This window comes from Zingiber officinale, chromosome 8A, assembly GCF_018446385.1.
Source record: "Zingiber officinale cultivar Zhangliang chromosome 8A, Zo_v1.1, whole genome shotgun sequence".
NCBI lineage: Eukaryota > Viridiplantae > Streptophyta > Magnoliopsida > Zingiberales > Zingiberaceae > Zingiber > Zingiber officinale.
The window spans coordinates 49,177,182-49,196,744 of NC_056000.1; the positions used below are offsets into that span (position 1 = coordinate 49,177,182).

Here is a 19,563-nt window from a genome sequence, read left to right on the forward strand (position 1 = left end):
CCTTCAATCTCATTTACATCTCCCTTTATATCATTTTCAAATGGCTAATCCTTCATGTAATTCATTACATTTGTTCTCTTGTTTTTCTTCATTAACCAACTCTTCAAGTGATGAATTTTTCGATTCTTTGACAGTAAATCTGTCAATTGCCCCTCTTTGAGACTCAATAAATTCTTCAACTCTTTTTATTTTTTTTTTCCACTTATCATGCCCTGATAGATACTTCCTAGTATCAAACATTTTAATTTTCTTATTATGTCCATTTAATTTATATTGTAGATAACATGGTGTGTGGTGTCACACAGAAGATCATATTATCGGTTCCTTATAAATTATAAATAGTAGCTCACAACCAGATTGAGACAAATCATTGGAACAGTTGTAGTGTAATTTGGTATTAGTTTGTCTTGACTATAAAATTACACTAGTACACTATGTGTGTATTGAGCAGGACCGTTTGAGGTTGTTTGATTTGTACTGACTACATAAAAGAACAGAACCTCTGTTATTATGGATGTGCGTCCTCTTAATCCCTATATAATAATAAGCATGTATACTTAGTATTTATTTTTTTTAACTTATCAATGGGTGAGATTTATTCGTTAAATCAATAGGCCCGATGAGTTGGGAAATAGTGTTGGTGCAATATCCCTCAGGTCAAGGTTGACCTGGGTAACCAAGCTGAGTCTTGGTTTGGGTTTAGATGTTTGACAATAAAATATTGATTGAAGAAGAGTCAAGTAGGTCAAGGTTGACTGGATACTTGACTGGGAAGTCCTAACTGGGATGTTAGGCAAAATGAAAGACCTAGTGAGTGAAGCCAGGCAGAAGGAAGTCCTAGTGAGTGAAGCTAGGCAGATGGAAATCCTGGTGAGTGAAGCCAGGTGAAAGTCCTAGTGAGTGAAGCTAGGCAGATGGAAATCCTGGTGAGTGAAGTCAGGTGAAAGCCCTAGTGAGTGAAGCTAGGCAGATGGAAAACCCTAGTGAGTGAAGCTAGGTGAAAGTCCTGGTGAGTGAAGCCAGGCAAGGGAAAATCCAGATGGATCAAGGATGATCGGACATCTGGTGCTGGGAAGTCCAAGTAGGTCAAAGGATTGACTGGATACTTGGCATGAAAGAAAAGTCCAAGTAGGTCAAAGGGATTGACCGGATACTTGGCACAGAGAAAAGTCCAAGTGGGTCAAAGGGATTGACCGGACACTTGGTAAGGGAGTCCTAGCAGGTTAAGGGAGTGACTAGATGCTAGGCATGACATACCAACAGGTCAAGGTTGATCGGATGATGGTTTGGGAGGTTTGGGACTTGGTTTTGGACAAAAATCAAGTGCTGGATCGATCGCTGATCGATCAGCTCGATCATCGGATCGATCCGCACTGCGAACAGAGAGCCTCCGGATCGATCCGTGGATCGATTCAGAGGTCCCAATCGATCGCTGGATCGATTGGGACGCGGCCGCTTCGCGATAGCGCTGGATCGATCCGTGGATCGATCCAAGCCTTTCCGAGCAATAGACTGGATCGATCCGTGGATCGATCCAAAGCCTCCCGATCGATTGGGAATATTCGAATCGATCGGGATCCGATAGCTGCAGGCGTTGATGGCTGCGGCATGGCTTCTCGATTTCATCTCAGATCTTGCCAGTTCCTCCACAGCACTCTCAAAGATCAGATCGCCAGTTCTTGAAGGATCTTGGAAGCTTTCCAAGTCAAGAGGCGGATCAAAGGCAAGAAGAGAAGCTAGGGTTAGGGTTTTCTGTACTCATTGTAAGCTTTGCGCTTGTATTTTGTTTCCCTTTCCTTTCTTCTTGTACGGAGAGTCTTGTAGGGCTTCTCCGCCCTCGGTAGTTACCGAAAAGGAGTGTTTTCATAGTGGAGGGTGCGTGCGTGGTGTGGATCCTTGGACTAGTCACCTCTTGTGAGGTGGATACCAAGTAAACCAACCGTGTTAGCGTTGTTGTATTTGTTTCTGTATTTTCCGCTGCACATCTTTGAAGGAACAAGTAACGCCGAGCACCGAGCGAACGCGACGAGCTATTCACCCCCCCCCCCCCCCTCTAGCTACTTTTGGTCCTAACAAATAGTACTGTTTATATGGTGTGTTGTTGATTATAGAAGAAATTTGTGTCCTAATTATTTAGATTGATGATGTCCCCTTGAGGAGCTTATAAGATTATCATGTAAATTCTGCAGGTGGAATTAGTCAGAAATGATAATAAAGTTGAGTGTTACTACTATTGGAATCAGATGTTAATTAATTGAGTTGTTAGTAACTCATTTAATTAACGAGCATACGATATCTTAAACACAGAGAGATTAACACACTCATGATAAGAAGGAACTCATATTGTAATATGGGATTGGTGCGGTAGTTTAATAATAACCCTTTAGTGTTATGGGTTATTATTGATGGACTTAAGTTGAGTGTTCGGGCCGAGCACAGGAAGCCCAAGCTCATCAGGAGGCCTAAACCAATTTCTCATCTAGGTTCCTGTTGTAGCCTCTATATAAAGTCTTGCATCCACCCATCCACGAGTAGTTGTTGATGGTTGGTTTTCGGCGCCACCTCCATCTCTTCTCCTAGGGTCGGCGACACCTCTCTTTTCTTAGGGTCGACGACACCTCTTCTTTTCCTAGGGTCGGCTCCTCTCTTCCTTGCTAGGATCGGCTCCTCTCTTCCTTGCTAGGGGTCGGTGCCTCCTCCTTGCTTAGGGTCGACACCTCCTCTAGCTTTCTTTTGCGGGTGGCCGTTTGGAAAAGAAGAAGAAGAGGAGAAAATGTCCCTTCCTAGCTATTCTCTTGGTGGTCGGCAGTTTGGAAACAACGAAGGGAAATGTGTTTGTCATCTTGGTAGATCATCGCCCACATGACGTCTAAGAATAGGAGAGAAATACAGCAGAAGATCAAAAGGTCTTTAGCTACAAAGGAAAGGTACAACTAGTTCTTTAATTTCGCTGCGTAGTTAGTTTAGTTTTCTTTGTATCGATTTTGAATACCAACACAAGAGGCCAGCGATCTTGTACTTTGATCAAGATGTGTTTTGATCCGTCAAGAACTTGCTTGATTGATCAAACACATGTCTGATCGAACATGCGGGTTGCTAGGGAAAGTTCTGTACTTGTACAATTTTTGTACAGGGAAATTGAAACAGAATGGAATTCTAGCGCCCTTCATGTTCTTGGATTTTGGTTTATTTATTTCATTAATAGGACTCTGATCTTCTCCAAAAATTGTGAAGAAGGCTGGATAGAGATTTGACTCTTCGGTTGACCACATGAAAACTTTGTTCTAATCTGTAACATAAGAAACGTCAGTGTTGGGTCAAGAAATGGATCCCCGATGTTGACCCTTCGACGCTCAAGTCAGTCATCAGAACAGTAGTAGAAGAAGGTGGAGCAACGTAGTAGCAATGAAAGCACAAGCGTGAATAATGAATAGCACATACCTCTATCGATACATCGACCCTCCTTTATATAGTGCTATAGTAGGCGATGTGCATGCTCCCCAAAGCGCGGACGCATTTTCCGAACGTCCTATAAAAATGCATATCAGGAAAGTATCTATGACATCATACCTTAACAAGACATGCAAATCCCTAACAAGGCAGTAGAAGCTTCCGTCGTACGATTTGCCTATTGACCATGCTCTGTTGTCAGTGGCATTACCTCCCAGAAGGATATTAAGAGATATGAGACAGATCTCACTATTTGACCTAGCGGAATAGCCGCTTGGCCGGGATTCCCCGCCCGGTCGACTTCAGTTGCTTTTCTTTGTAGTGACTCGGTTTGGCAGATTGCTTTTAGTTCAACCGGACATGAGCTCCGGTCGACTTGACACTCACTTAGTCAATTGCGAGCATCTAATGTTCTAGTTGTACTGATCTTGTTCGGATGAGCAATCTGTCTCATGAACCTGTTGACCGATCGGACACTTCTAAATCGATTGATAGTTGACCTCGAATACCGCTCATCCCACTTTTGATAAATTTATTGGTCCTCTGACTTTGTCTTTTTTAACTTTGCCTTTATACATTGATTGTTATCTTCATCCTTGGCTCATGTTCGATGGACCCTCTATGACTTTAACTTTCATAATTTTACCATTATACATTGACTGTTATCTTCGTCCTTAACTCACGTTCGATGGACCCTCTATCTCACCACATCAGACTCCAAATGAATTAATCGTCCCTCAATAACTTAATATTTAATTCACAATTGAGTCACTTTCGATCGTCTTAATCATCCGTGGCATATATATATACAGACACACACGTGTCATACGCTGTGCGACAACGTTTGCGACTAATCCACATGGCCAGGTAACGATTAACCCACGTGGGTGTGCGACTAATCCACATGACCAGGTACCGATTAACCCACGTGGGTGTGCGTATCACCCTTATAATAACCTCCATAAACAGTTAGTAAAATAACTTATATAAAATTTAATAGTATACATACAAAATATTAAGAATTTTATTTAAAAAATTATATATATTTTTCTAAATCTAGTCCTCATGATATTAAAAATAAGAATAATATAATTTCATAAATATATACAAATTAAACATAAATTATAAAAATAACAACATTTATAATCGAGCTCAATTAAAAATTTAAACAACATTCATAAAAATATTCACATTGTTCAGAAACAAACTTGAGTTCAATAAAGTTTTTAATAAATAAAATTAAACAAGCTCAATAAATAAATTTGAACACCGAAACAAATGAATGAGAGCGCTAGTAAACATCTGAATAGATTTAAATAAAAAGGGTAAAAGCAATTTACTTTCGGAGTTCTAAATGCAAAAATATATATATATATATAGGACAAAATGGATGTTTCTCACATCATATTTGATCGAAACCATAAAAGCTCAGGAAATAAGATTGAAACCATGATCCAGAACAAAGCTGAGTACCTCAATATACACATACAAATATGAAGGATTTTGATATATAGTACAATCAAAATTTATGGAGACAACAAAATCCCTACATACTTTATTTTTTTTTAATCTTGATTCTGCTACGAGCATTTGATCCTACTTAAGACAACATCCAAACAGAGGCTATCAACTGATTCGAAGGCAGATAGTTTGCTATGCAACTACATCCGCAATCCTCGCTCGCTGGAATTCTACTTTCTACACCTTAATTTAATCTTAAAGCAACCAACTGGAGAACAAACTAGAAAAGGATTGTCTGCTGAAAAAGACAGGCAATGGATTGACTATCAAATCAAAGATCAACAATGTGATCCTTCTTTGCAGCACGAGCACCTACAAAGTCGACGAAAATTAGGAATGGTTAGACATCATGGAAACAAGTTCCTTTTCATTTTGCTCACTATGTCGGATAAAATTGAGTTGTCACCCAAATCATCGTGGAGAAAAAACAGGTAACCAACCGTAACTGCAAAGTAAAAGAAGAAACACAAAGAAAATGGACGGAAATAAATTAGGCTCAACACAGTTAACAAGTCATAGTTCCACATGAGAATAGTGATTTTTACAGTTATTACCTATACCTTAAAATGCCATATGAGTTTTCTCTCATATTAAAAACAAGTATATTATTTGAAGTTTAAACAACTATAAGCTTTTAGAATCCAGTGTTCAACTATCATGTTTGCAACTGTAAAAAATCAATTTCATTTCACGCTAAGGTTGTAATCCGATCAATAACTTACCAAAACATGTCGCCTCTAACATGAATTAACAATGATAATACAATGTCTTTCAGATGTTCATTTCTATACATAAATAGCTAGAGAAAAAATCATCAGCATAGACTAGTGACAAAAGAAACATAAAATTCAAGCAATGATCTTGACTGTAGTGCAAATATATTCAATATGTACAATCATGCCTCTTTTAGGTCTTAAATATGGATATCAGTCTCGAAATACATATGGGTAATAAGAGAATAAAATTTTAATAATGCCTAGAGCTAGCAGGATTGGAAATGGAAATGACCACCACTGAAACATTTGCACAGCACTAATAGTTAAATAAGAAAACAAACTTTGGCGTGTATTAACTAGAATAAACTACTTAAAACTGTGGAAGCCAGTGAATTATGATGTATCCTGAACTAACTCATAGTACAAGAAACACCTAGCAAACTATGAAACCTCACAAAATGAGTAACACCTACTAAAATGCTTTCCAGAATACGCCTGAAGTGCCCAGACAACTGAATTAAATTTGGTGAGACTACAAGAATCCACAATGTTAAATATTGCACATCATACAGAAGAGTGCAAATTCATAACCTAAAAAAGGGGGGTCTAAAGATGTTAATATGGACATGCAAAAGCTAGTTGATATTTTCTAAAAGTGATCTTCTTTATGTAACTGAATATAACTAATTTGACAAGAGACACTTCAAAAAACTAAGTAAAAAATTATGGGCATAGAGAAAAATGTAATGTGATAAACAAAATCAGACCTTCAATTTTTGTGATTTTAGCTGAGTGATCAGCAGATTTTGCAACTCCATTTCCACATCCAAAAGATCTAGCAGCAGGAGTCCCAATGCAATGCAAATTGTCAATCTCACAGACTCGGAGATCTTGACTGCTATAAGAACCATTTTCTCCAAAAGTCTTCCCTTGTATATCTGGATAGAGACAAGACACCTGATCATCGCAACGGAAGCCACATGAGTTTAGAACCTGAGCATCAGCTAGCATGTTTGATTGGGTCACGTTATAAGTAAAATCCCCGCTCGCTTTCACCTGTTTCTGATAAGGAAAACATCCAATCTCTCCATCTATGCGCCCCCTTAGATCCACAAGCAAACATCTGAGCCTCGTAACCTCAGCTTCAAGAGCAGCTTGATTTTGAAGCCTCTTCATGAGTTGCTGGTTAACAGCTCTTAGTTGAGCAACCTCTTCCTCCAAGGATGCTGCATGTGCCTTCTTCTTCTCCCTATACTTCCGAACAGCCTCTCTGTTACCACAAGATCTTTTTTTTGATGAAGTTCCCTTCTCCACTGACTCAGCAGTCTCATCAGGAGAAGCTGAGACGATTTTGGTGTGCGCATGGAAACAAGTATGGGTGTGAGAGAGGTCCGGTCCCGGCGGGTTGCAAGTGTGGGTGTGGGTGCATGTATGGCTATCATTGAAGATGTTGTCAAAAAAACTATCCATGGAGCAGTTGCTAGGAAGATCTTCACCACCGTTGGGCCCAGAGAAGACCTCGGGATTAGAGAAATCGAGGTCCCCTTCGTCCATAATCACAAACGCGAGCAATATAGTCTACCTAAATAAGCAGAAAGATCGTAAGATAGTTCAGTGACTTAATCTTGACGAATGTTACCTTCAAGGATCCAAAAAAGTTCAAAATTCCGGAAACAAACAAGAAGACTTCAAGCACAAGTAAGAAAAGCAAAATTTTGTCGGAAACATTATTATATGTAAGGGTCAAGCACGACGCATTCGATAAATAGTTCGATCAATCACAAAACATACCGACTGTGAGGCAGTTAAGGCGAGAAAAGAAAAGGAAACGTTAAACAGAGAACAACAGATAAGAACAAAGAATTGAACGACCGGAAGCCAGAGAAGTACCTCAAAATTAGGGGCGTTGTTCAGAAGACGATCCGATCACCACGGCAGAGGAACAGCGCCTGTGCAGCATCTGGGTGCGCTCCTTTCGAAATCTCAGATCATGCAAATCAAGACGAGATTTTGGAAGGGAACAACTGGAAATTAACGAGATCCGGACTGGAATCGATCGGAACCCTAGAGAAAGAGACGCAAAACAGGGAAACTTCGGCGAAACCACACGGGAGGAAATAATGAGACCCGAGCGGAGAGTTGTGGCTGTAGAGAGAGTGAAAATAAAAACCGACGGAGGTAGCTTTAGCTCGGCCGACATGAGCCGTTCGATTGGTTAAAAGAGCCATATCCAACGTCTGATTCAGATCAGACGGTACATGATTGATCCCATTAACTGCCGGTTCATCTAAACCGGTTCCGCAAGTAACTAAAGCTGTAAATTGGATTGACCGCTCGGTTTAGTGCCGGTTCAGCTAAATTGGCACATCAGACCTATTACAACACTTGCGACAATGGTATTCTCTATTTCTCTAGACCATCTAACTTTTGTTAGCAGAGAGAAATATTTTGAAAGCCTGAATATGCATAAATTAAGATGTGGAAGATAACTTAAAAAAAATATGAAATCTAGAGTCGGTCCTATTGATATGGAGAGAGATAAATATAGATACATAAATAAAAAATGCATGACGAAGAAGAATCAACCTTTGAAATCATGCACTCTCCATCTACGCCCTGAGGACAAGATGTCGAAGATAACCAAGATCGACTTAAAAGTTATAGTTGAAGACAAAGGCAAGTATGATGGAGAGGATTGTGTCGATATAGAATAAGTATCAATGCCACTTTCCCTTTTTTGTCCTACTTTCCCAAAAAGTTTATGTGGCATTAATAATAGAAATAAGGGCAAGTTTGAACTAAGTCGGCAACGGTTGAACGTATATATCGCTCCGCTGAGATCCGTGATATTAATAAATAGCGGCGACACGCTTGATGTCGGCCGAGCCGTCACAAACCGCGGCATGATCAACGGGTCCACTCCTCGCTGACATTGACTCGCTTCCATTTCAAAATCATTTCCCTTTCTGACCTGATTCTTCTTCTACTCCGCGGGACGCGGATGGGACGGCAGATTTGGAAGCTTTGGATGTGTTCGTGAAACGTGGATTTTTGACTCGTACTTGTTCTTTCTTTTTATCCTTTTCATGGTGGAATTAACTAGGCGAAAATTGTTTTTTTTTCTCCTTCTGTGCTCACGGCGGTCGACGTTCCTGTTTTTTGTTTTATCTTAATGCGAAGGAGTTGAAGTTGTGCGCAGCGGTGAGTAGTGTGGGGGAAGATGGGATTTTTTAGCACGGTGTCGGGCTTCTTCGGGTTTGGAGTGGGGCTGACTGTGGGGATCGTTGCTGGATACTACCTCTTCGTCTACTTCCTGTCCTCTGATGTCGATCAGGTAGGCGCTGCTTTATGAGCTTTATATCTAAAGTTGGTTCACATCGTTGGCCTACGCTTTAGATCTGTTCTTATTGTGACGTGCGTGCATTTGACTAGGAGTGATTTGCTTTGAACTTTTGTTTTATGTCGTCATGGTTTTGAGAATTTAGAATGTAAGATGAGGCTTCGTGATCCGATGATTCATCTGAAATCTAAAATGTCGATTTTGGATGAATTTGACATGGTTCTGTATTGATCAGGAGCAGATTTCTGGATATCATAGTCCTAAGACGATAGCTTTGTTAAATCCTGTTCAAAAGACAATTGTTGCTTTATTATCATATGTTCTTAGAAAAAAATGCAGATCCAGGTAAACTTCAATTAGTCCGATCTAGGTTAAGGTGGTAGTCACGCTGTTAGGCTATAAAAATGCTCTCCATTAGGTTCGTCTTTAATAAACTTGTAACACAGAAGATTTTCGCAAATAGTTTAATTTCAAATAGTACTTTTTATGTCTTTAATTGTTTATCGTGTAGTTTGATGTATTATTTTGAGTACTTATATATTCATTTCTCATTATAACATCAAATATCTATGTTAGTTTTGTTGTTGTATATCATTATGCTAGTTTTAATAATTTAACTCTATTTCTTTTTTGCCTGTTATTTTAGAATCACACACACATTGTTATGTTTATTGCAGATATCCATGTTAATTTTGTTGTCATTTGGGATTATGGTAGTTTTCATAATTCTTCTCTATTTCCTTTCACTCAAATTATTTTATAATCTTAGTATTATGTTTATTGCTTGAGTACTTATATATATTTATTTCATATTATAATATGAGATATCTATGTTAATTTTGTTGTCATACAACATTATGCTACTTTTCATAGTTTTCCTTATTTCTTTTTTACTCAATTATTTTAGAGTAACATTAGTAGTATTATGTTTACTGCTTATTGATTTATTTACATATTATGCTCATAAATGTCCTTATGTATTCTCTCTTGATATCTAATTTATGTCACACTAATTATATATTGGATTTTTAAAGATATATTCTATGCATTTCTCAATATTTACATCATAATATTTTGTACATTTAAATTTCGATATTATGTTTAAAAGCAGATTACTAAATTTTAGTGGGTAGTTGATTGACATTCCTTAAACTCTAAGGTTTGCATCAATTTTATCCTCTACTTTGATTTATATCATTTTCATGCTAAAATGTTTTTATCATCAAGGTTGAAAATATATTTTCATGCTTGGGTTTTGATCATATCTTAAACGGAATGGTTTTGGTACCATTTCTTGTTGGCACAAATGGTTTTGACTCGTTATCCCTTTCATTTATTTTATTTAATTTGAAAAATTACACTATATCTTTAGATAGTAATTAAATTAAAATTTTGTAATATTATATTGTACTAACTGCTAACATTCTATGTGCTTTGGCATGTTTTGAAGTGTACCAGAGTGAATTTGGATAAATTTTACTCCTTTTCCCTCCTTTTACATAACTTTTTTTAATTCTAAAATTAAAATTGTAGTAATTATAAGTAAAACTTCGCTGTACTATATAGTGTTGGCATGCTTTGTCATCCATTAAAGTACATGAGGTGAACTCACATAAGTTTTACTCCTTTAATCTCCTTCCACTTAATTTATTTCTTCTAGTTGTTAATAGTTGTTTCCTAGCGAGGATCATATATTGTAAACCAGTAACCTTTCAAGATCAAAAGAGTAAAAGAAACAGTGGGGAAACTAGCTTAGTGAATGTTGGAGCTTATTTTCTTTGAATAGGTTTTGTGCCCTTTGTTATGCGCCACACATTTTGGGTGGGAATCCTTTGTTGTGCTTATAAGGTGTTTACCTGGATCCTTTTTCATTTTTTAGTTCTAGAGTGAATCCTTTCTTCTGCATATAAGGCATCTACTTGGACCTTTTTCATTTTGAAGGATATCTAAATTTAAAAATAAGCTATAACTAGTTTTTGAGAAAAGCATCATTGATATAAAATCAAAAAAGTCACTTGGTTGGTCTCAATTGCTAAAGTGAAAAAGCGTTTATGAGCTGTCAAAGTTACTTTCCTTGTCTCGCTTTGCCATCTAATGCATTGAGCAAATGAAAGCTTGAAAGTTGGAGAGATGATGCTCTGATGTTTTGCGCTTAAAATTATAGCAATTAGTTAGTTAAAAGAATTAAAATTTTGAAAAAAAATAAATAAATTACAAAATATAACACACACTAAAAAGCATTAGTCACAATATTGTTAGTTTAATTTTTCTAAATTCATATCGTCATGCTTTGATGTATGTTGAAGTGTGTAAGGTAAATATTCCCTTTGATGAGATTGTGGGGTAAATACTTATGTTTTATATTAAGAAATTGCTAAAGATACACTAAGCAAACAATGTACAATCACAAAATTCCATGTTTTTCCAATGAATTTTCATTTAATTACTAGTTGAAATTGTGGTGATGAATAAAGAATCAAATTTATAATCCTTAACTAGAGTGAGTTATTGGAGCAAACTCACTTTATGTAGAAAATGCTCCTTGGTCTAAAATAGTGTAAATTGCTAAATCCATCATGAAGTTTACACGTTTTAACAAATCTATCACAAACTTTCTAAAATTGTAAATCTGTCACTCCATTTGATTTTTGTTATGTTGGCATCAAGTATGGATATGACACCATGTCTAGTAAGCAATTTTGCCAACTCAAATATCATGTCATCACATAAATCCAACCAATTAATTATTATTTAAAAAATAAAATCTAAATTTAAAAAGAAAAACCTTCGGATTCACTTCCAATGCCACGCCAACCACTATTTAATTTTTAATTGGATTGAAATACGTGGTAACATGACATTTGAGTTGACAAAATTCTGACTAGGTTTGGTGTCACATTATCGTTTAATGGTACCTTAAAAAAAATCAAGCAGGGTGATAGATTTGTTAAGTTTATGATAGACTTAATAATTTGCTCACGTAAAATAAATATGGTAGATCCTATAGGGCTAATGTATGTCATGATATAGGAGTTAACTACCGAGCAGATGGCTAAGGCCTTGGGCGAGTGCAAAATGACCACGTTGCATGTCTAAGTGGTCTATGCAGCTTATGTTCAAAGATTTGTTGCTTGATGAAAGTTTCTGCTTCAATTTCATACCTGGCACTGTTCTTTATCATATGAAATATAGTGTGGGAATTAATATTCAATGGTTTATGTTTGACCTATTTTGCATTTACTTGATCAGGATCCTAAGATTCGTCCACTTGTTGAACATGAAACGCAATCACTGGAACGTATATTTCCTGAAATTCCTCTATGGGTAAAGAGTCCAGACTATGAACGGGTATGTGGACCTGCCTAATATTAATAAACATTTGATGAATTTGCTTGAATTACTGTAAAAAACTATCGATCTATTCTTAGTTAACACTTGTTCTTCTTTTTGAAGATTGATTGGTTGAATAACTTTCTCGCACTAATGTGGCCATACCTTGATAAGGTATGTTTTGATATTAAGCTTTCTATATGTCATGGTTTCCACTTTCTCATATTGATTCCTTCTATCCTTTACAAGGCTATCTGCAAGACTGCTAAGCAAATTGCAGATCCTATTATTGCCGAGAATACTGCAAAGTACAATATTAATTCTGTTGAATTTGAAAAATTCACTCTTGGTTCACTGCCACCAACTTTTCAAGGTTAGCTTTTTTGTTATTCTTATCTATGGTACTTTGTGAATATCTATGCATTGGTGATTTTTTTTGTTTACCCTTTCCAATCAAATTAGTTGGCTTTTTATAAGAAAAATACATTTACCATTTAATTTTCAGTTCCACTTGAACTTTTTTGCAACTTTTTTACACTTTTATACAAAAGCTGACACTGTTTTTATTAGATAACATCACAAGCCCAACAATTCTAAAAGGAAGTCCAATCTACTTCTTGAGCTGTTACTCTATTCCTCTAATATTCTTACTTGTCTGAGATTTAATATTTTTATGGAAATCAGACTAAATTTTTTTTTGTCCCAACTCCACAGTTGTTTTTGTGTTATATTCTATCGAGTATTTTGTTTTGGTTTCATTCTGGACTTCAAGTACGGATTTTAGTTCCATGCTTTTGCTTATTTTCTGATAACATCTGAGTGTCAACTTCTGCCAGGAATGAAAGTTTACAGTACAGATGAGAAGGAACTTATTATGGAACCATCACTTAAATGGGCTGGGAATCCCAATGTAACTATCGCTGCCAAAGCCTATGGATTAAAATTGTCTATACAGGTCATTCACATTTCTCTCTCTCATAGTATATTTTCATTTCATTGCTGGAATGCTATTCTGCTAGTTTGTATTTGGAGACAGAAGGTTACATACTTGCATGTTGAGATTTTCAGGTTGTAGATTTACAAATCTTTGCTTCTCCACGAATTACTTTAAAACCATTGGTCCCTAGCTTCCCTTGTTTTGCAAATATCTTTGTGTCCCTCATGGAGAAGGTTAGTGAAATAGAACTTACTCTTTCATTTTAAATCTTCATCAATAAGCTACTCTCATCATATGCAACCACTCAATGTATTCTGTTGTTTGATCATACTCTCTGTTACAGCCACATGTTGACTTTGGATTAAAACTTGTTGGGGCTGATCTTATGGCCATTCCTGGTCTTTACAGATTTGTTCAGGTGGTTATTTTCCCCATTTAATTGAATAATATGTTACTATTGTTGGGTATCTGTATGTATCATCTATCATGCAGTATTGTCATTTATGTTAGTTTAATTATTAAGAAACTTGAAATATTAATCCAAAATATCCTCACTACTCCATTTGCTACATAAGAGAAGACTTGACATTAGTGAGTTGAGTTGTTTTCGTAGATGTTCACAAAGAATTTTTATTGCATATGTATGAATTCCTTTACTGAGATTTCAGTGATAGAGTGATTTGGGGAAGAGGCTCTGGGACAATGATTAGATGTCTACAAAGAATTTTTATTGCATACGTATGAATTAAATTCCTTAACTGAGATTTCAGTGATTGAGTCATTTGAGGAAGAGGCTCTGGTTCAATGATCTGTTTTTCTCGCAATCACATTTTTTTTCTAATTGGATGGACTGCCATGAGTGCCTAGTATCTGTTAGATATCTATTTAAAAGAATAGACAAATGACTTAGGAGTTGTTTGAGTCGTGTAATCATCGGCCGACACTGAATTATGTACCAAAATCTGAGCCAACTTGTGTGCTTTATATGATTTCCAGTTTTCTTTTTTTATTATTAACTTATGTTACCTTGTTTGCAGGAGACCATAAAGAAGCAAGTTGCAAATATGTATCTGTGGCCTAAATACCTACAAGTGCCTGTACTTGATGCTTCAAAGTAATTTTCATGTCAATATAGGACATTTTACAAATGTTAATTTTAACAGTTTGAATATGAGACACTGACAACTAAGCCAATGAAACTATGTAATGTTGCAGAGCCTCAAATAAGCCTGTTGGAATGCTGCATGTGAAGATTGTCAGTGCACATAAACTAAGAAAGAAAGATTTATTTGGAAAATCAGATCCGTATGTGAAACTTAAGCTTTCAGACGATAAACTTCCGTCAAAGAAGACAACCATCAAGAAGAGCAACTTAAACCCTGAGTGGAACGAAGAATTCAATTTTGTTATAAGAGACCCAGAAAATCAACAATTGGACCTTAGTGTTTATGACTGGGAACAGGTATGAATTTCTTGATACATGTATTTCTTTCCTTTCTTTACTGTTTTACCTTATTGAAATTAGTTATGTTTCTGCACATTCTTTATGTAGGTGGGAAAACATGAAAAAATGGGCATGAATGTTATTCGGTTAAATGAACTTAATGCTGATGAGCCAAAAATTTTAACACTCGACTTGGTGAAGAGTCTTGATAGTATTGAGGTTCAGAATGACAAATTTCGTGGGCAGATTGTTGTAGAAGCAACATACAAGCCTTTTAAGGAAGATAAATTGTTAGAGGTTGATAGTGAGAAGGCTAATGGAGTACACGCTCCTAATAGTACTCCTACAGGTGGTGGCGTGCTTGTTGTTACCATTCATGAAGCTCAAGATCTTGAGGGAAAGCACCATACGAACCCCTATGTGCGTCTTACCTTTAGAGGAGAGGCGAAGAAAACTAAGGTATTTTGTGAACCAGGTGCCTACAATCTCAATATTTAAGTTGTTTCTGAAAATTGTTATTCTACTTCTGAGATTAATATCAATTTGAATGCAGCATATCAAGAAAAACAGAGATCCAAGATGGGAAGAAGTACACCAATTTGTATGTGAGGAGCCTCCTATCAATGAGAGAATACAAGTGGACGTACATAGCAAGGCACCGAGTATTGGTATACACTCCAAGGTACTGCTTTTACATCTCAGTTTTACATTATTTTTATATATAATTAACTTAGCAAGATTAATTCACTTAATTAATATACCAAAGTGACTGCAAAACAGATATGTCAAATGTGTATTTTGTATCCTATTGCATTTGGGTAAATATAAATTACACAAATGATTTGATCATGAATGGAGCAAGATAATGGAAACATTTGAATGTACACAACAAACACTATCTTTGCAAATATGTTTAGCTAGACGTGATTTTCAACACAATTTATCTTTTATCAACAAAGATGAGATGATAATTTTCATGATTGACTTGAGCACAATTATCAATATGCAATATAAAGACACTTAAAGTTTTGCATCTCATTTTTGCAAGAAACATTTTAGTATTTAAGTAGGTCTTGTTTAATTGAACCTCATTGTAATACTTCAGGTACAAAAAAAAATCAGAAATTGCAATTTTCATTGCTTGATATCAATTACATGATAGTGAGGGTATTATGTATAGTCTAGTACATGAGATTTTAAACTGATTTGTTCAACTCAACCTCAAGTTTATTGGTCAATTCTGCTTTTAATGGATCATCTTCTAAAATAATCTCCTTCAAGCTCAATTTGGGGTGGATATTTGACTAGGTTGGGGTTGGAGCTAAGTTGTTGAACTAAATGGGTGCAAGTGTCTTGGTGAGCTCACCTTTAGAAGTGGAATATAATCGAATAGTGCTCATGTGTAAATGTTGTCGAGTGATTGACGATTGTGTTTTTTTTGTGTCCTATTCTTGCATGAAATACATCATGATATCCTATTTTTATATGGCATTTTCACCGCCATAATAAAGTAGATTGTGAAGTAGAAATGCCCATATCATTAACTAGGCATCATAGCCACATGATGTTGGAGACGGTGTTGGTTAATGCACGTATTCAACTTATGTGTTGTACGGATACAAGTTTTTTTACTTCTTACTTTTCTAGGATACAAGAGAATCACCCATGACTATGCAAAATCCAACTGTTTTTTTCCTCCTCAGCCCGATCAATGTCATTATATGCTCTTAAAGAGAGTAAAGAGAAACATGATAACACACAATTCATGCAGAGTACAACTTCATAAGAAGCTAACATGAAATAGCCGACTATATAGAATGTTATATGTGATATGAAGTATAGTGATGGAAGGATGGTGCATTCGGTTGTGTTCTATTCTGGTTAGTTTCGGCTTCTTATCCAATGCGCATCTAATGTACCCAATATTAGCCTAGTAACCAAAAAAAGGATAAAAGGTCTCCTTCATGTACACATTAGTTATAAAAATATTTTCATGCAAAATAAATAAATAATGGGAATCTATATCAAGTAAAGGGCTACCTAGGAAAAAAACAACCCTCTAATATCCCAACCAACTAGTTCATGGTGGAGGGATGTATCTGTGGTCCATTGGTTTTATCCGATTTTGCATTAAATTCTAGTGAGATCGAGGTAATTACATCTCCAGTTTCCGTGGCACATCTTATATTGTGTCTGATGCATATTAGATTTGTATAAGAACAACGACTGCACTCTCCAAATAGATCGTTGTTGTCTCTCTTGTGATCCTCAGTCGCAAGGGCGCTTAATCATTCTATCAAAATTCTCAAAGCAAGGCAATTAAAAAAAACAGTGAAAAATGATAAGTGGATAAATACAAGCACAAATGAAAAAGCATGAGTTCAGAATACTGTCTATTGGTAACTTGACTCCTCTAGGACTAGGCATAGAATGCATGTGGCTCAATGAGAGGTAGAAGGATCCATTGATAGTACTTGAGATGAAATGAAAACACGGTTGGGCTTATACTGGTGGTTGGATTAGTCTAAGACTCAAATATTATGACACTACAAGCCCTCTTCCAGAGACTGAGACTGTTATGTGCTTAAGGGTAGTCACTTGGAATATAACCATTGGAAGTTAAATAGACAATAGTCAATTTTTGCCTGCCACTGGACATTGGTTGCTATACCAATCTACCGTGCGATCAATTTATAGACCGTCCAATTTTTTAGCCAGTTTTGATATTATTGAGTTTGATTTGATTTGGGAAGGTTCGAGGCTACATATATGATGGATTTGTGGTTTTGGCTGCTCCATCATAATTTGAGCCACTAAGAGAGTATTAAATTTGAGTAATTATCATTAAAATTATTTATTCAACTATTCTATCCTGTCTTGTAGAAACCTTAGCTTAAACAAATCCAAACTTCAGCATAATCAGTTCCTCGATCTGAAATCATTTTCCTTGGTTTTCATATAATGTTGTGAGCTTGATATATACAACATCAATAATCTTGAATCTAAATAAAAGCATGAACTCTAAAAGCACACCAGGACAAATTATTAGTTTGTTTGTTTTAATCAAAGCACTCAGGATACATAGGATTAATCAAAAGTTCAGCAGAAGTGTTGATGATTAATCAATGCCCACTATCTAATGGATGCTTTGTTATCTAGAAGGCCTGCAGTTGTTTATTCAGATTATTGAGTTCAATCTTCAGAGCACCAAATGAACCTTGATGGTGGAAACTTCGGAGAACCCCCTTAATTCGTTTCCAGTTAAATTTTCATGGAAATTAATGATTCCAAGAAATGGAGCTTATGCTAGGACGTATGAAGTTTTTTGTATGCTCATGGAATCAGACTTTAGAGAGATGGGGAATATGAGAAATATATATCATGGACTCATAATGGTAAAGACCTTAGGAGCTACTGCCGAGGTCCTTGGTATATAATAGAGGTCCTGGTCTTCAGTCTTTCCTTATTTTGTTGTTGCCAACATTGAGGCCAAAATCGCACTTCACTAGATGGTGGCGTGTATATGTTAAAGATTCTAATCTTCACTCTTCCTCTTTTCTCAAAAGAAGAAAAGCATGGTTCCCTATCTTAGACCACTTAAAGTGATTTTAGAATCATTCTAACTTCATAATGAAGGGAAGAAACATTCAAATAATCAATATGATTTTGCAGCCAATGTCCAATGAAGGATGAACTCATTATTATGGCCTCTGCATTTTTTTTCCCCTTATTTTGATTTCTTCTTTTGGTTTTTTTGTCCATTTCAGTTCCATCTCTATCTCTAACTATTTGTTCTCTCCAAGTATTTGAGATGCTCCTAATTTTGTTCAGGAAAACTTGGGGCATGTCATCATTAACCTTGCAGATGTGGTACACAACAGGAGAACCAATGAGACATATCATCTAATTGACTCGAAAAATGGAAGAATTCAGATAGAAATGGAGTGGATTACTTCTTAGAGTTTCATCTATTGAGCTAATCCCCGCACTGATTTGATATGAAAAAATTATGCGGGATGAGCAATGCTGTTGCGATATCAAGGTTGCAGAATACTGATGATTGAGACGACGAGCCTTGTAGATATTTGATTGCTTTCTTTCAACGGAGTTACATTGCTTTTGTGACTTCGGGAAACAGGTTTCATGTTGCAACAATAATCATGTTTTCATTCGAGTGTATGGATATTAATGATGATTGAGACGACGAGCCTTGTAGATATTTGATTTCTTTCTTCCTTCCAATAGAGTTACATTGTGTTTGTCTTCAGAAACAGATTTCATGTTCCAACAACAATTGTGTTTTCATTTGCCGAATGGTTTGCCCGAATAACATTTTGTTTTTGTTCTTTGGGATATTTTTCTCTTGGAAGTTAAGATCGGATTTCCCTATTTCATGTTCATCTTCTGCTTACAATTTTATCATTTGATATGTCACAAATATTAACAGAATTTGTGTAGGACAGTACTAGGACGGGTGGAAGTCCTCAGGTTGTATTTATTACTTTTGCTTCTCACGGGTTGATGTATTTGGTATTTATATGATTGATTGCTCTAATAATTTTTATTTTTAGAGTTAATTTTCAGTGGATATAAAATGTTTCGTTGGATGATTGATATATGGTAAAGAACGATTGTGTTAGGATAAATGTCTCCCTCTTCTAGAGAATGTGGAATCGTCTTGAAGGGGTTGCTTAGATGAAAATTTCACCTTTTGCTCTAATAATTTGTACCCGGTTAGGCTTTCTAAGTCTAATGGTTAGGCTTTCTAAGTGATTAATTAGACATCTAAGATTTGAATATGCGGTATACTATAAGGATTTTTTTT

General features: G+C 36.2%; 2 protein-coding genes across 4 annotated transcripts; one reads left to right on the plus strand and one right to left on the minus strand.

Moving 5' to 3' along the window:
• Positions 1-4,857: 4,857 nt before the first annotated feature.
• On the minus strand, positions 4,858-7,838 carry LOC122008966 (basic leucine zipper 19-like). 2 transcript variants are annotated; one of them, XM_042564910.1, is made up of 4 exons: positions 7,578-7,838; positions 6,744-7,269; positions 6,455-6,644; positions 4,858-5,283 (listed from the first exon to the last, which is right to left on the minus strand). In XM_042564910.1, the coding sequence occupies exons 2-4, from the start codon at positions 7,239-7,241 to the stop codon at positions 5,243-5,245; spliced, it is 729 nt and encodes a 242-aa protein (XP_042420844.1). In that variant the 5' UTR covers positions 7,242-7,269; positions 7,578-7,838; the 3' UTR covers positions 4,858-5,242. The 2 variants fall into 2 exon arrangements, with proteins under 2 accessions (XP_042420844.1, XP_042420843.1); XM_042564909.1 differs by having other exon boundaries at positions 6,455-7,269.
• A 765-nt stretch (positions 7,839-8,603) lies between these two features.
• LOC122008967 (synaptotagmin-2-like) lies at positions 8,604-19,070 on the plus strand. 2 transcript variants are annotated; one of them, XR_006119433.1, is made up of 13 exons: positions 8,604-8,745; positions 8,868-9,021; positions 12,277-12,375; positions 12,481-12,531; positions 12,607-12,730; positions 13,194-13,312; positions 13,426-13,527; positions 13,638-13,712; positions 14,332-14,408; positions 14,510-14,756; positions 14,847-15,213; positions 15,292-15,420; positions 18,570-18,707. XR_006119433.1 is itself a non-coding variant. In XM_042564911.1 (13 exons), the coding sequence occupies exons 2-13, from the start codon at positions 8,908-8,910 to the stop codon at positions 18,696-18,698; spliced, it is 1,617 nt and encodes a 538-aa protein (XP_042420845.1). In that variant the 5' UTR covers positions 8,605-8,745; positions 8,868-8,907; the 3' UTR covers positions 18,699-19,070. The 2 variants fall into 2 exon arrangements, 1 of the variants encoding a protein (XP_042420845.1); XM_042564911.1 differs by having other exon boundaries at positions 8,605-8,745; positions 14,847-15,197; positions 18,570-19,070.
• Positions 19,071-19,563: the final 493 nt, after the last annotated feature.